This window comes from Onychostoma macrolepis, chromosome 03 (genome assembly GCF_012432095.1).
Source record: "Onychostoma macrolepis isolate SWU-2019 chromosome 03, ASM1243209v1, whole genome shotgun sequence".
NCBI classification, from domain to species: Eukaryota; Metazoa; Chordata; class Actinopteri; order Cypriniformes; family Cyprinidae; genus Onychostoma; species Onychostoma macrolepis.
In genome coordinates, this window is record NC_081157.1 from 16,565,755 (window position 1) to 16,581,604 (window position 15,850).

The following is a 15,850-nucleotide window of genomic DNA, read 5'->3' on the forward strand; positions in this document are numbered from 1 at the left end:
TGTTTTGTCTCAAGATGGACACCAGCAATGTTTTTTTTCTAAGGCAGTTTTATAAAAATTACTTAAATGTCTTAATTGATCTATGGCCTAATCCTGGGTTAGTCTAAGCCCTGTCTGTGAAACCAGGCCAGTGGATCATAAAGGCTGATAGTATAAATCCCATTTTAAAAAAACAAATTACTTCATCATATTATTAAATAATAGTCAGCAGTTAATAGTTTGTCATTTGATGCAGGATAGAGCAAAATGCGCCGATTTCCAAGCTTTTAAATCAGATTTTCTTGTTTTATTGTAGATGAATAGAAAAGAAACAGAGGACGGTTTTGTTTACACAAATCCTCACTGAAAACCCAACATCTCCACCTCTTAGCAGGAACTTTAGCAAAAATGTCGTTATGCTGCCACCTACCAGTATTCATCAGATATTGCGTTCAGATTGTATTTCTCTGTTACAGAAATCTGTTCAGTTTTGTGCTTTTCCTTTCTTTTTAGTCAGTAATCAGCGCTTATGTGATTGAATAGTTTGAATAGAAAATTGAAAGTCAAAAAGCAAAACACAGCTGCTATAATATCTTTATTTCAGCATGATCTGGCTACCACAACAATGGTACCGACCTCCAGAACTTAAAAAAAAAAGAGAAAGAAAATGGCACTCGACTAGTACAATACTGCTACATACAGTACACACATTTATAAAATGGAAACCAATATTCTCTATACACTAAAGTATGTACATCTTTGATAAATTAAACCAATACTGCTTAGATTTAATATTTCGCTTGAAGAATAACTGCTAGATTGATGGAAACCCAAGAAAAGAAGGTGACTGGAGAAACGCAAGCAGGCACTGGAGCATCCGGAGGACTTCTGATTGAACTGCCATTGACAGTCTTTACTGACACTGAACTTGAATTGTTATTATAGGCACATTTATTCATTTTATTAAAAGCATTTTATGTGAAAGTCCAAACACTCTAGGTTAAATGACCTCACGTAAAAAAAAACAAAAAAAAAACATTACAATATGCTAATTACCGTCCTGTCTTTCTGAGAGGTAGCACCGATGCATGATATCCTGGTAATGCTGATATCCCATAATCCCTAGCTGGCCACCATTCAGTCTTTCTGCTTATGTGTTACACTGCAAACCCAGCTGCCAATATTCAAAGCACTGCAGCAGCTTCTCACAACATGCTAAATACGCATGTTGCATCTCAAAACGCGCTGGCGTCTGCCGAGAAAATAAACAAATGCCCGTGGAGCCGTTTACCGTTAGGGGCGAATCAATCTGCCAACAAATCTAGGGTGATTTCTCAACCCTCCCTACAAAGTTGGCTTTCCTTTGCAAATTATAGAAGTCTCTTGGAAAATGTTTTTACAATTAAATATACAAATAAACCTCTGACGACTAAGCCGCTTGTGCACGATTAAAAAAAAAAAATGTAAAAATACACTTATTGCCTGTACATATCATCAGCACGAAGGAAATCTTCCTTTTCTGATGCGCGTAGGAACTTTCGTTTGGTTTTCCACATTCTGTCAGACCTGCTGATTTCAGATAATGTAAGAGTGTGCGCGTGTGCAAGAGACGAGAGGTATAGAAAGAGGACAGAGCGAGAGAGAGCGTATTTTGGTTAAGCGTGAGGAAAAATGTTCTCTTTGGGGGTTTCAAGGAAGCAGCAGCAAGTAAAAAGCCCACTGACTTCCTTCCAACACACACACACACACACACACATGCACACTTGAGCTGAGCAAGAAGATGTTTGAAAAGAGGTGCAGAGTCCAGCAAGGTTTGCCCTCGCTGATCCGGTCTGGTTTCTTTCTGAAGCTGGGGTTGTTTTTCTCTCTGCACAGCTCAGCTGTCTCCACGAGGGGGAGCAGTTCCAGTAGCCCTGAATCTGTAACGCCAGCGTCCTGAGCAGCTCTAGTGTCTCTTCATAGAGGAGACCTTCTTCTTCCTCGCTGCCAGCATCTCGTAGAAAGGATCTCTACTGATGGCCGCCCTGGAGATGAAGAGGAGGAATATTATGAGAACTGCTTCTGTTCTAATGTTAGAGCTAAAGATTGCTCAGTTGTGGTTAAATAACACTTAATACTTTCCATTATCGATTTGACTGATACTATTGGATGAGAACAAAACTTAGGGCCAGATTTACTAAACAAGGCAAATTAGCATTAGAGCACAATTCCTTAAAAGCTCCGATGGGTGTGATTTAATGACAATGTGCACATATTAAAGAACACATAATGACCAGCGCAATCTACTAAGAGCAGCACAAATTACTGCCTGCTTTAAGACATGCTTTTTTTGGCCGTTCAATAATGGCGCAAATATCAAAATATAATAATTTGACGAGCGCAAACGTTAGTAATTCGTGTTGGGTGATTCATTTGAATACTCTCCTCCCATTCATTTTGTGTCTGAAAGGGAAACTTCTACAAATGCATATTCAATAAGGTCAGGCACAAAAAATAACTGTCTTACTACCTTTAGTAAATCCTGACAGTACTATTTTAACGCAAAAGACGGCTTGCATTGGCACAAGCTGTTAGTAAATCTGGCCCAAAATCTGAATTGAGCTTTTGTAGAGTTGCTTTATAGCTCAGCTGAACTCATTTCATATTTGATGAACATTGTTATTAATTAAATCTGAATAACGACACTATTGTCTTCTGTAAACTGCTTTACTGCTGAAATTCAATTTGTTTCGTAACTGAATTTTGCAACATTAATACTGTTATTTTCCTGTTTATTACTATGAAGTTGCTTTGAAACAACCTGTGCTGTATAAAGAAGCTTAATAAAAATAAAAATGTAAAAACTGCAGTATTTTCTTTGCAATAAATGTAAATAGTAGTTAGATGCTGTTTATAGGCTACTTGGCAGATATTTGCACCTCAGTACTGTAGTACATTATAAAACAGTGCGCAATAATAACATATTGAGTGTAAATTCTCTTTTTTTAAATTAGTAAATGGAAGCAGCCTTAAAGGGATAGTTCACCCAAAAATGAAAATTCTGTCATTAATTACTCACCCTCATGTCGTTCCAAGCCCATAAGATCTTAATTCAGCTTCGTAACACAAATGAAGATATTTTTGATGCAATCTAAGAACTTTCTGACCCTCCATAGACAACAAGGGTACTACCAAAGTTAAGGCCCAGAAAGGTAGTGAAGACACTGTTAAAATAGTCCATGAGACATCAGTGGTTCAACCATAATTTTATGAAGCTACAAGAATACTATTTGTGAGCAAAGAAAACAAAAATAACTTTATTCAACGATTTCTTCTCTTCTGGGACAGTCTGCCACCGTTAACGAGAGTATCACGATGCATGCGTGTGTTGCTGCTAACACTGATGTCTCATGGATTATTTTAACGATGTACTTTCTACATTTCTGTGCCTTGATCGTGTAAGGACCCTTGCTGTCTATGGAGGGTCAGAAAACTCTCAATTTCATCAAAATATCTTAATTTATGTTCTGAAGATGAACAAAGGTCTTACAGGTTTGAAACAATACAAGGGTGAGTAATTAATGACAGAATTTTCATTTTTGGGTGAACTATCCCTTTAAAGGGACAGTAAAACCCGCCATGCACCTACCCCTAAGCCTACACTGTAAAAAAAAAAAAAAAAAGTTGAGCCAACTTAAAATTTTAAGATTCTCACATTTTTGTTGTATAAACTTAAAACGACAAGTTGAGAAAACTCAAAAATCTGCTGAAGCTGGTTGCCTTAAAATTTTAAGTTGGCTTTTTTACAGTGTACTCGTGAGGCACTTTACTTCCACTTTTTGAATATTCCCTCCATTTTTATTGAAAATAAACACCCTTACGATCTGATATGTGATGGGAAAAGAGGGAAGAAAGAGAGAAGAACAAGTTCGGCGAAAGACGGATTCAAACTCTTTTATAATGTTGTCTATCCCAACCACACATTTGTGGACGAAGTTAGTGTAAATAGCCTCACAACTTAAATTTACATTAAATATTGACTTATTTCATTATGTCAGAAGAAAGTGAGAGTGGAGTCAAATGAGGGACACAAAACTAACTTAAATGAGACATTGGTCAGTTTTTTGGACATTTTTGTGTCAGTAAAGAAAAATACCTGACTCCAGAATGATTGATCAATCAGAATCAAAACATTTATTTAACACATTTAACAATTGTCTGGATCTGACCACAAAAGAATATACTATTACCATAAATGAGCTGTATTTAAAGCAGAATATCCCTTGATGAGTAGCACTCACTTAATGCTGTTCATCCACTCTTCTTTCTCCTCCGCGGTGGGAGCGGAGATGCGGTAGAAGGTGTGATTTCCTTCAACGACCCGTCCGTCCGCCTCGGTCTTACACGCCTTGATCACCTGGTCCTTATTGTCAGGGATGAAGAGCTCAAAGCAGTTCTGAAAAGCAAACACATGCAGACAATCACATATCTGACCACGAGGGGGAGACGCACACATAGGAGTCCCTACATAATCAGGAAAAGATCCAGTCTCTGCAGTTTAAAAATAGCTGAGAAGGATGTTTTACCGGCTTCTTGTCCTCCACTTCACGGATGCTGAGGTTTTCCAGGGGGATGATGCCTCTTGGTTCTTTATCCTACATGAAAAGAGACACGTTAGTTTCCATTTATTACAATTCACCATGGACCACATGATAAAGCCTTAGGAAAAATCAAAAATCAATACATTTTTACCAGCTTTAAGAACATATTACTGAAAATCAAGCTGGGAACGAAAAGGCTCATAGGGTCTATAACATCAAAACAATACAACAAATCAGTATACAAATAATCAGTTTGACTGGTATTTTCTTTTTTTAATGATATGTATACTTTTCATAATAACTTAAGTTATTCAGCTATCGATAAATGTGACTATTTTAGTGAATCAATTTACATTATTTACATTAATTAAATAATTAAAAAATACACATGTAAATGATCAAATAAATTATGTCAGATATCACACAAAAAAGCCACAAATCTCTCTATCTAGCATGACAAGTTCTTTTTCCTTCAGTACTTACAGTAGTGTACTCAAAGTAGTAAAGGCAGTTATCTGTGAGAATGAACCACCGTCTTTTCCAGGTTTTGACGCGTCCCCCTGAGGAACAAAAGATGAGTGTTAGTTTTCCGTGTGATGAGTCGTCAGACGTCACAGATCCGTGCAGCTGAAGAGTTGAGCGGCAGAAGAGCAGACAGACAGATGAACAGACAATGAGAGCTCTTCTACAGCGACTCCATGTCCAATAAGGCCCAAGCACAGCATTCCTTACCAGCACCACACCATGCTCAATCCACGAGTCGACCTTCACAACTATCAGACATCACCTGAGAGTTGCCATTCCTCTTAACCCCACCCAAAAACTCTGTTTACCTCCGAAAGGACCAGCCAAAGGTAAAATGCGTTTAAACGGAGCAATATAATCTAGAACTAGTTGAGGTTTGCTTTCCAGAAACATGTGAAATACACACAGGTTGTCATTTCCCAGAACTGTCTTCTCCTCATTATTTCTTGACCTCTCTTATATTCTTAATAGGCAAATTAAATGTCAAAATATTAATAAAATGTAGACTTGAATGACAATTCCTAAAACTTTTGTTTATTTTTTACACTTAAAAAACAAAACTAAACTAAGAATAAAAAAGAACAAGATTCAAGAGTGCAGCAGGGTTGACATTTTTGTAGAACAAATCCCTGAAATTAGATCAAAATCTGGTTTGTCAGTGGATGTTTTTGGCCTGAAATAAGGTCTGTGGTTAACACAAGCTCAAGATATGCTTACATTTTATTTAAAGGCATATAATACATCAATAATACCCCCTTGTGATTTTTAAAAGCTATTGGTAGTCTTAAAAAGGCTTTGATTTTGAAAACCGAACAGGTAAATTCATAGCCTACGTTTAGCTTTTTACTTCTGCTGATTGTATTTAAGCTTTGAAACTTTGTTCATTTGTGAAGATGATCTATTTTTCTTCAATAATGGAAAAAACTATTGAAAACACTAACTGACTTTTTAGTGTGATGCAAACTACTGTATTGGCCTACAAAAATACGTCAACACTGCAGCGCTCTATTTGGTCATAATAATGTTAACCACATAATTAACTTACAGAGACTATCTTAGTAATCTGCTGTGACAGACTCTGACGGCAGGTCAGTGCAGTTCATTCTTGGGACATTTTCCCACGTCCCTCTCTATAGTGACCACAAGGTAAACACAGCGCTTAGTGATCCGAGGATGACCTCTGACCTGCGCCACCCTCGTTTCCTCTCACAGTGCCAAAGGAGATGCAACCAAAAACACTTTTAACTGTGTATAAGTGTGGTAGATGTCTGTAGACATCTTTAAATAATTTTAAACTTAATATACATGAGAAGGTCTATTTCTACCTGTTCAGAATTTCAAATTTTATTTTGGCTGATTCTGCAGTGGATTTTCAAACGTGCCATACAAGTATCACATGAAGTCTCTCAGCGAATATGAGCTCATAAAAGCTGCATGCATAATGATTCTAAAATCATAAATTAGCAAAATGTTATTTAGGCCTGTCGCAATTACTGATTAATCACCTGATCTCGGTTCTTTTATCGAATCACAAATATTTGAGATAACCATGATACTACTGCAGTTTTGCCATTTCAATAATGTCAATTTTCATGCAGAAGTTTTACTGTTATTTTACATCCTTGTCATGCTAAAACATTCTTGGGCCTTAGAGTTTCATGTAGCGCTAATGACAGTCACAGACAAGAAAATGAGTCGCTCATTTTATTTATGAAAATAATAAAACTCTGCTGTAAAGTATACAAAGACACTTCTTCAGTTCTTTATTCATAGAAAATAAAGGCTTGTAGGTTCACTCATATTATATTTTATTATATTATATTATCAAAGTTTGGAATAGTTTGGATTTTTTAAATGTTTTTTTTTTTTTATCTCATGCTCACTATGAATGCATTTATTTGATAAAAATTTAAAAAAAAATCATTGTGAAATATCAATTATTATTGCTATATTAGCAGCAATAATAATTGATGATAACTGAGCAGCAGATCTGCATATTACAATTATTTCTGAAGGATCATGTGACACTGAAGACTGGAGTAATGATGTGGAAAATTCAGCTTTGACGTCAAGAGAATAAATTACATTTTAAAATATATTCAAATAGAGAACCGATTTTAAATTGTAAAACTATTTCACAATACTGTATAATATTTTACTGTACACAATATTATATTATATTATATTATAATTCAGGTCTGCTGAGCTTCAGTGTGAAAGTTGGACCAAGATTGAAGATGCACAAAAAAACTAACAAAAATATTTTAAAATATATTATTTTTACAGCAGTAAAGAAAATCATATGGGCCTATAATTACATGTTTTCCTGTAAAACATAAAAAATCAGCTTCAGCACATAATTCATGATCGTGACAGGCCTAATGTTGTTTAAATTAGTTTTCTATGCAATACAGCACTGCACACAAGCAGGTCATGTCAACCACCCGAAAGCAATTTCAAGCATTTCTGCTAAACAGGAAATGATCCTCCTGCACTCAAGACTGCCATTGTATTCTAACACTGGCATAAGCAACAAACAAAACAAACACGAATCAGAGCACTACAGCAGGTGAGAGGTTTCTGAGCAAGCTGATTGGCTGATTGAGTTATCGGCTGTGATTAATGATCACTCCAGCTGCGGGCGTACAGCAGAAACCCCGTCCAGAAATGCCTCAGAGAGGGAGGAGATTTGTGGAGGGGGGGCGTGAAGAGCCGTGCTGGGCTGCAGAGGAGGCAGACTGACTGACTGATTGACAGACACTGATACAGGGCTGGGTGAGCGATGGGCATTCCTAGTCAGGTCTCTGATGTGACAACAAAAATCCTTGATTTATTTTAGATTTTTTTTTTTTATTATACTAATGTATGTGCTTATCTCATATTCTTGACTTGTAAGGGAATCAGAACACTTCAGATATAGTTTGATTTTGGTTTCAGTGATTCACAAAACCCACCCTCACCCAGCATCCTAGAGGTGAGTCCGATCTGACCAAGCACGCATGTACACGCACACACACAAACACACACACACACACACACACACTTTCCTCAGCGCTGCAATCCAGCATCACACACACACACACACACACACACATCTATACTTTACATACAGCATGAAGAACAGCAGTCTTTGGTCCAGATGCAGTTTTCTGACTCAGTCTAATCAGACCAAACACCACATGTTGTGCACTCCAGACATTCAACCATTATTGATTGAATATCATTTTAAAAGGAACAGTTCACAGAGAAATGAACATTCTGTCATTTTGTTCCAAACCCATATGAATTCCTTCTTCAATAGAACACAAAAGACAATGTTTAGAAGTATGTCCAAGCTGCTCTTTTCCAAAATCTTATATCTTATATCACAATGTGCAACTTTATTTCACGATAACAATATTATTTTTGCTAAAAAGGTTATTTTTGCCTAAAATACGTTTGTCCTGACATCATTTTAGATTTATTTATTTTTATTTATTTGATAGAAATTTCACAATTCTAGACAATTCACTGCAACATCCTAGCCTAACTAATGCAAGTAAAAGCTCAAAAGTAAACAGACAGTAAGAAAATATGAACAATAATAATTCAGATCTTTTTCTTTTTCACATCCATCTATAAAAACACAAAACAAAACAAACAAACAAAAATATTACAGAAAATGAATAAGTAATCAAAGGTAAAAAAAAAAACAATTAAAAAAAAACTGCATGGTCTTTTATGCATGAATTAAATATTGATTCTTATTAAATTAAAATAAATCTTATTAAAAAATGACTCATTCAAGAGCAGTGAGTAATTTTCTCTTTGTCTTTTGTTGTTTAATTGTCATTACACAGACAGTACCACGTGTTAGGCTGCTGTCACTTTAAGACCTAATGCACAAATCTAATATACTGTACTGATACACAAGATTTTCTACCAACTGTTTATTTTAAATTGGGAAATAACCAGCTGTGATTTGTGTATTTGTATTTTATGTTTGTATGCTTCGGGTTTGTTTACACAGAAACGTCTCTCAGACATTTTGTAAGTACTGAATTGAGTTCTCTTTTGCGGTTTATAGTGCTTGAATGGTTTAAAACTACTTGATTTATTTTTATTATATAAATTTTTTTAATTGGTATGGCTTAACCGCAAAGATACGATAATCCAAAATCTGTAACAGTTGACAAATTTATACCAGTTTATTGCAGCGTATCGCTCACTCCTACATAAAATGAATCTGAATGGGGACAGATGCTGTGTTCCTCAGGAGAAAATCATATGAGTTTGGGACAACATAATGGTGAGTAAACTATGACAGAATTTTCATTTTTGGGTGAACTATGCCTTTAATCGTTTATGCTGATCCCTTTAATCTTCTTTTTTGCTGTTTTCATTGGTGTTTGTTGGGCTCCGTTCAGACTGAGAGGTAGCAGAAAATACTGCAGCTCCCAAAGTGGAAATGACACAGAGAACGTTTTGAACACCACAGCAAACAGAGAGGTGCTCTTCAATACAGTGGTCACAAAATCAAAAACCAAGCACCCGCCACCACGCAGAGACAGGGTGGCACATGGACAAAAATTGCTGATTCAATGAACAAAACGAGCATCAGACAAACAAATGAAGGAACATGTAAAAACTAGAGTAAAAACTCATGGAAAGACGAACCCCATGGGGGAAAAAAATGAACCTAGAGTAGCTAATAACAGAAAAAGGGGACAGGAAGCAAGGCTGATCACCAAAAGCACCTGAAAGCGAGAGATGAGCGATTGTTTGGGAAGAACAGGTGTACATACCTCCTGAGGGAAAGACAACAGCCAAAATCATGGGAACAAACAAACAAACGAGGAAGAAAAGGAAACAAAAAAAAAATTAAATTAAATAGGAAATCATACTCCCCACACGCTGCCTCTCTGATCAAAGGAAGAACTTGTGCATTTCCTGTTGCTGTGAATTACGGAGGACCATTCCGAAATAAAACAGGGGATGAAAGTACAAATATACACTGGAAAGCATTCAATTCACAAAATTTAACACAGCTTTCCTGTCCATTTCAATGAAGGGGGAAAATGTCTCTGGGTGCAGTTTTGTTTTCAGGGGTCTTTAACCTTTTTCAGACCATTTTAAGCATCTATAATAATATGCTATAGTAAAATACTAATGAATTTACTTTGTTTTGATGCTCATACCGCAAAGCAGTATCACTGATGTATATGTATGAATCATATTTGTGTAAATTATATGTTAATTACAATATGGGAGGGACACTAGTCAACTTTGGTGACCGACTTTTGAAGTGAAATATTGTATTTTTGTTGCGTATTGTCATTTCAAACAATAATTGGTGGGCTCTCTGTGAAACCCTCAATGAAGCTACCTATAAAAAAAAATCCTTCACTTGACATGATTTATGCTTTCTATGAAGTCTCTTTAATGCTCTGAAGCTGTGCTTCTCAACCAGGTGGCTTTGAAGAATTATAAAAGTGTGATTTCTAGACCTGGAAAGTCATATAAATGAATAAAATTCAACTGCTTGGGAATTTTTCTACATTTTATGAATACACATCTCACAAAGTGCACTCATGGGTGTGTTTATCAGCATTTTACAGTAATCATGGATATACCTTTAATGAGCGTAATTCATTAAAATAACAACCAGTTGTCGTTTTATAACTGAAAACTGAAGGAGCAGTTTCTCTTGCAGCTTTCATGACAGTGACAGCGCTCTGATTCCTAACATCCAACCAAGTTATGTGTAATTATAAAAGGATATGTTCAATCTCAAGCAGTTGATTCATTGTGATCATGAAGTGCGATTACCTTCATATGATGTGAGAGGAGATATTGATCCATCAAGAGAGCAGAGGGAAAGATGTGCTACTGTATAATATGTGTAGAAATGTTGTGAAGGTCATAGAAACGGGCTTACAAGAAGTGTGTGTAAACCTTAAAGCTCACACTCAATCCATGTGTTCCATCAGGACATCTCTTATTCAAGTGTAAGTGCATGTGAAGGTAAAAATGAATACATATTTTACTCATGTAGTCCCACTCACCCAGTTTGAGCAGCCAGCCCTCTCTGTCTGGATTGAAGAAAGTGTGTGTCAAGTCATTGCCGTCATCCTCAGGGATTTTGAAGGGTTCGTTCTTGATGCTCTCGTATAGATTCTGCACGAGTCAAAGCAAAAGACTATGAAGTTAACCATAAACAAGCACAAACAAGCTATAAACAAGCACACACACTTCACTTACAGAACAGCAACAAATATCCTTAAATGTTAAGACGCAACGCAATAGAAGTGCATGCAAGTTATTCATTCAGAATAGTTAGGCAAGTCAATTCAAGTCAAGTCACCATTATTTATATAGCGCTTTTTACAATGCAAATTGTGTCAAAGCAGCTTTACAGTATTAAACGGGGGAAATAGTGTGCCGTTCTCCTTTGACCAGATGAAACCAGCGGTTTAAATCTAGGCTGCAGCAGAGTCAGATTGTGCAGAGGACTCATATGGTTCCTGTGGTCTTGTCCCAATGGCCGTCTAGGAAACGAACGTCCTCTATAAGAAGGTGCAACCATAGCCTACTTATAATTTGAACTTTATTTTGACACATATTATTTTAACTTTATTTTACACATTTAAATATTTATTCATTAACATAATCAGTGATTATATTTTTACAATTTTTCATTTGTCATGTTAGAAACATTCATAAACATGTTTGAAGACACATTATATTCCAACCAAGAAGCATATTCTTCCAAAGAGACATTTACAGTCTACACAATCGCTATTGCACTATTCCTGTAAACATGATAATTAAAGTTTTGTTCTGAACAAGGCAAGCTAAGACATGCTTTTTCACTTCCTGCTATTCTGTTTTGCTTGCCATTACTCTGCACTTTAGTTATTTAATCACATCGTTCATTTTCATTTACACCCCTAATGACAGCAATGACAGGCGAATAAAGAGATATGAGAGAAGGGCGAATTAGAAAATGTAGGACAATAACTCTTTGAATATCAGACGGTTACGGTTTGCGCACCATTTGCAAATAGTTATATCTTCTCCTTGTTCCAAAATGTGTGCTTGACATAAAACAATTACCTTGTAAATATCAGAATACATTTGGTAGGGACAAGCACAGATATACAGTACATAACCATAAAAGATGTAAATTTAAGGAGCCAAACATTTATAGAAATATTTTTGTGCAAATATGCGTTTTCACTCATTTATTAATTCATTCAGTCAGCCATACACTCGCATATGATTCTGGAGCGTGAGCTAAAACTATACTCTGCAGTAAACTGGCTCTCTAGGACCAGAAATGAGGAAGTCAGGTCTAAGGTAAGGATGTATAATACATTGGGGACACATGGAGAAAAAAATACAACAAAAAACATTAACACAACAATATAAATACATCTACAGACATAAAAAGAAGTGAAAAGAGACCAACCCTGAGCAAATCTTCTGGCAGGTCTCCTCCATCATTAATGCCTCTGTTCATGGAGATGAAACGCTCTACTGCGGGCTTGTCCTTTACGTTTGGGTTGTGAAGGCTGGTGTTTAACATTATGATGGCGAAGGACAAAATGTAGCATGTGTCTGCAAAAAAAAAAAACCACACTGTTTGTCACAACCATTCACAATGACATTCAGCATCTTTCCATCACTGTCATTTAAATATTTCACGTTCATACTGTAAGTCGAATGAATGCTAATAAGTAGTGGTATGATTGTGAAGTTACTGAGGGCAAACATGACTGTTGGAAATATAGGCTACTGGTAAATGTAATTTATTTAGAGAAGAATGCATCTGTCCAATTCAATATTTCAAACTCTCAATTTGTGAGCATGATTGGGGAAAACAGTATTGGTAAAACACAGCTCATGTTTCTTGAAAATGCTATAAACGCATGATTGAACACAGAACACAGGCTAAAATGTAAAGCAGACCCACCTGTTGACTGAAAGACTCCCGGGTTGCATTGGCAGTAGCGCTGGGCAAACGCCTCCATCATTCTGTCAATCTTCTGGGCCTCTCCAGGAAGTCTGAAACTCCAGAGAAACTGCCTGTGTGGAGACAAATATCATAATGATATTAAAACGCATTATATACCAGGACATTCAAAGTAAGATGTGCACGTCAGGATCAAAACACTAAGCAATGAGATTAAATTACACATACTTCTTGTAAAATACACTGGTTATATTTACAATGAAATGTCAGTGTACTGCCTTTATACAGTAATTACAGTAATCATGTAGCAGTATTTTTTTTGTAAATATTTAAAACAGCAGCTTTTGCCACATGATCTCATTATGTTGCATACTTGGTGGTCTGATATCACAGCTGATTTACTGGGATACTGTATCCAATGAATTGTGTTGTTTGCATACTGCACTGCACACAGTAGCAAATATAGCAGGTCTTTCATAAATTACAAATGTATTATTTCCACACATTATGCATACTGTATATAATGAAAAGGTAGTAGGCAGTATGCCATTTGGAACATACCAATAGAGACAGTGAGACTAAGTGAGCCCACACTGGATTTTACAGTCAGTTTTACCTGAGAGCCTGAACCAGGTTCAAATCTGTGAACTCATGCAGCTCCACAAAGGCATGAAGGACTTGGATATTGAAGTCATCCCTGTTGAACAAAGCGGAAATGAGTGCAAGTAGTAAGTTGCATTCAACAGACACATTTATCCAAAGCCACCTATAGTACACTTAATAGTTTTAAGGGATAAGGCATAATTCTTATTATTCCAGACCTATAATATATTTGTTCATCTTATGCTTACCATATATTTAAGTGTTCTGTACATGTGCATTGCTAATTATTTATATGTGAATGAATTCATCATAAAAATAAGTTCTCTCTTTAAATGATTTGGATTAAACTGCTTGATTCATATGAACTGCTTTTATGATGTCTTTATGAACTTTTTAATGCTTGAAAGTTTTGGTGGAATTCATTTTCAATGAAGAGACAAAAACCACTCAGGTTTAATTAAAAAATATCTTCATTTGTGTTTCAAAGATGAGTCTTAAGAGTTTGTAACGACATGAGGATGAGTAAATGAACCATTTGGGTGAACTATCCCTTTAAAGAATCACAAATAAATATCCTGTCATTTTTAATAACACTCATGTTGTTCCAAACCTGTTCATTATTTCATGGAACACAAAAGGAGAGATTTCGAAAAATGTACTGGCTGCTCATTTCCAAGCAATGAAGATAAGCAAATTTGTCTTATGTATGGATAAAAGTTCATAATTCAGTCTCTTGCACAAGACTTATTCAAGACAAAGTGGGTGTGAGATCATTCAGCACTGCACCATTTTTCAAAGCCTTGCCATTTAACCTCTACAAGCAGAGGATGTGATATCCCTCATGGGGATGATGGCTATCTTGTCCTCTCTACACCCTTTTCCCAGTGATCTGGTGACAGTGCACTAACTGAACAAAGCACTGCAGACCCCTCCCTGCCAGAGGAGCTGAAATGCTCAGAGATACAATCTGATCTGTTGTCTTATAGAGCCCTGCTCTCCATTTCCCGACTTTTTCAGCAGCCACACCCAGAGTGAAGCAATAGAGAAAACAAGGAAGCGGTGGGAATGAAACCCAAGATGAGACAAAGAGGGAAAAAAAGGAATTCTTGCGCAGATGCAACCAAGTCACTAGGTGTTGCCCAGTGAACTAGAATAGCACGCCTCTTTGAATTACTGAATTTTAGTCCCGTTTGAGTCAACATTCCTTAAATATGAAGAGTCAAATGAGCTTAGAGTCAGGATAAAAAGCTAATCAAAGACAGATGCAAATGGGATTTACAGAGCAATCCACATTATACTGTATATCGGTACGAATTACAGTAAGAAGATGACACCCGTTTCCAGGAATTGAGCACAAAGACCGACTGACAAATATTAAACTAAACTAACGTTTCTAGTAATGGTGGATTTAACGGTATAGAAGTAATATAATGCTGCTTACAAGTTTTAAAGTCAAAATTATTCTGCGATATGAATTTTGAGATTCTAACGCAATAGGTAAGCTATATTTTATTGATTCAAATTATATTTAGCTAATGCAAATATGCAACACCAAACCAAAGGATTGACTTATCTTTTGAGACACTTTGCAGTCACATTTACCATTGAACGGCGAAATTTTGCATTGCATTTTTCAATAGGAATCTGTGATCGGTAATATTTCGTAGGAAGAAAACATTTCCCCACACAGATTTTTCATCATGAATTCACCGCGCTGACCAACAGAATGCTGTTTGGGATGAAGCTGACTTCTGTGGGAGCGGAGCTTTGTGTGCATCTCTATACTACTGACAGTGGACACAATGGACCTTTTAGCCAGTGAAATGTTGCTAATTTCAGCATCTTAAAGAAACAAAGACATCAAAGATAGACTGAAGCTACTTCTACCTCTTAGAAGCCTAAACCCTGAAAAAATGACTTGCATTAGTCAAACATCACTATTACTACTGGGTTCCGTCATTTTATTTTCTATTGAGTGAATGGCCCTTTATCTGACTCAATGGACGTGCACTGATATCCACACACTCACCTCTCTCCCAGGTAGTCTCCTATTGCAGTCTTGTTAAGACCTTCACCCTTGTAGAGGAAGCGTGCAATGTCTTCACTGGTGTTCTTCAGAAGGTCGTTTTCAATGAGGAACTGGATTCCCTACAAAAACACATGCATTGAAGGTGTTTAGCCTTTAAAAAAAGACAAAATTCACTCAGTG

At 36.4% G+C, this 15,850-nt stretch overlaps 1 protein-coding gene across 4 annotated transcripts in view; it reads right to left on the reverse strand.

The window, feature by feature from the left end:
• Positions 1-561: 561 nt before the first annotated feature.
• The window catches only part of cyth1a (cytohesin 1a), a 57,282-nt gene continuing 41,993 nt past the window's right edge, over positions 562-15,850 (reverse strand). For 3 of the 4 annotated variants that reach the window (XM_058768922.1, XM_058768921.1, XM_058768923.1), the window contains exons 5-13: positions 15,671-15,789; positions 13,655-13,735; positions 13,039-13,151; positions 12,535-12,683; positions 11,128-11,240; positions 5,043-5,121; positions 4,545-4,613; positions 4,260-4,414; positions 562-2,003 (exon numbers count right to left, since the gene is read on the reverse strand). In XM_058768922.1, coding sequence (XP_058624905.1) covers positions 1,925-2,003; positions 4,260-4,414; positions 4,545-4,613; positions 5,043-5,121; positions 11,128-11,240; positions 12,535-12,683; positions 13,039-13,151; positions 13,655-13,735; positions 15,671-15,789 — 957 coding nt within the window. In that variant the 3' untranslated portion in view covers positions 562-1,924. The remainder of the gene's footprint in view (positions 2,004-4,259; positions 4,415-4,544; positions 4,614-5,042; positions 5,122-11,127; positions 11,241-12,534; positions 12,684-13,038; positions 13,152-13,654; positions 13,736-15,670; positions 15,790-15,850) is intronic. The other variant, XM_058768920.1, reaches the window with a different exon arrangement.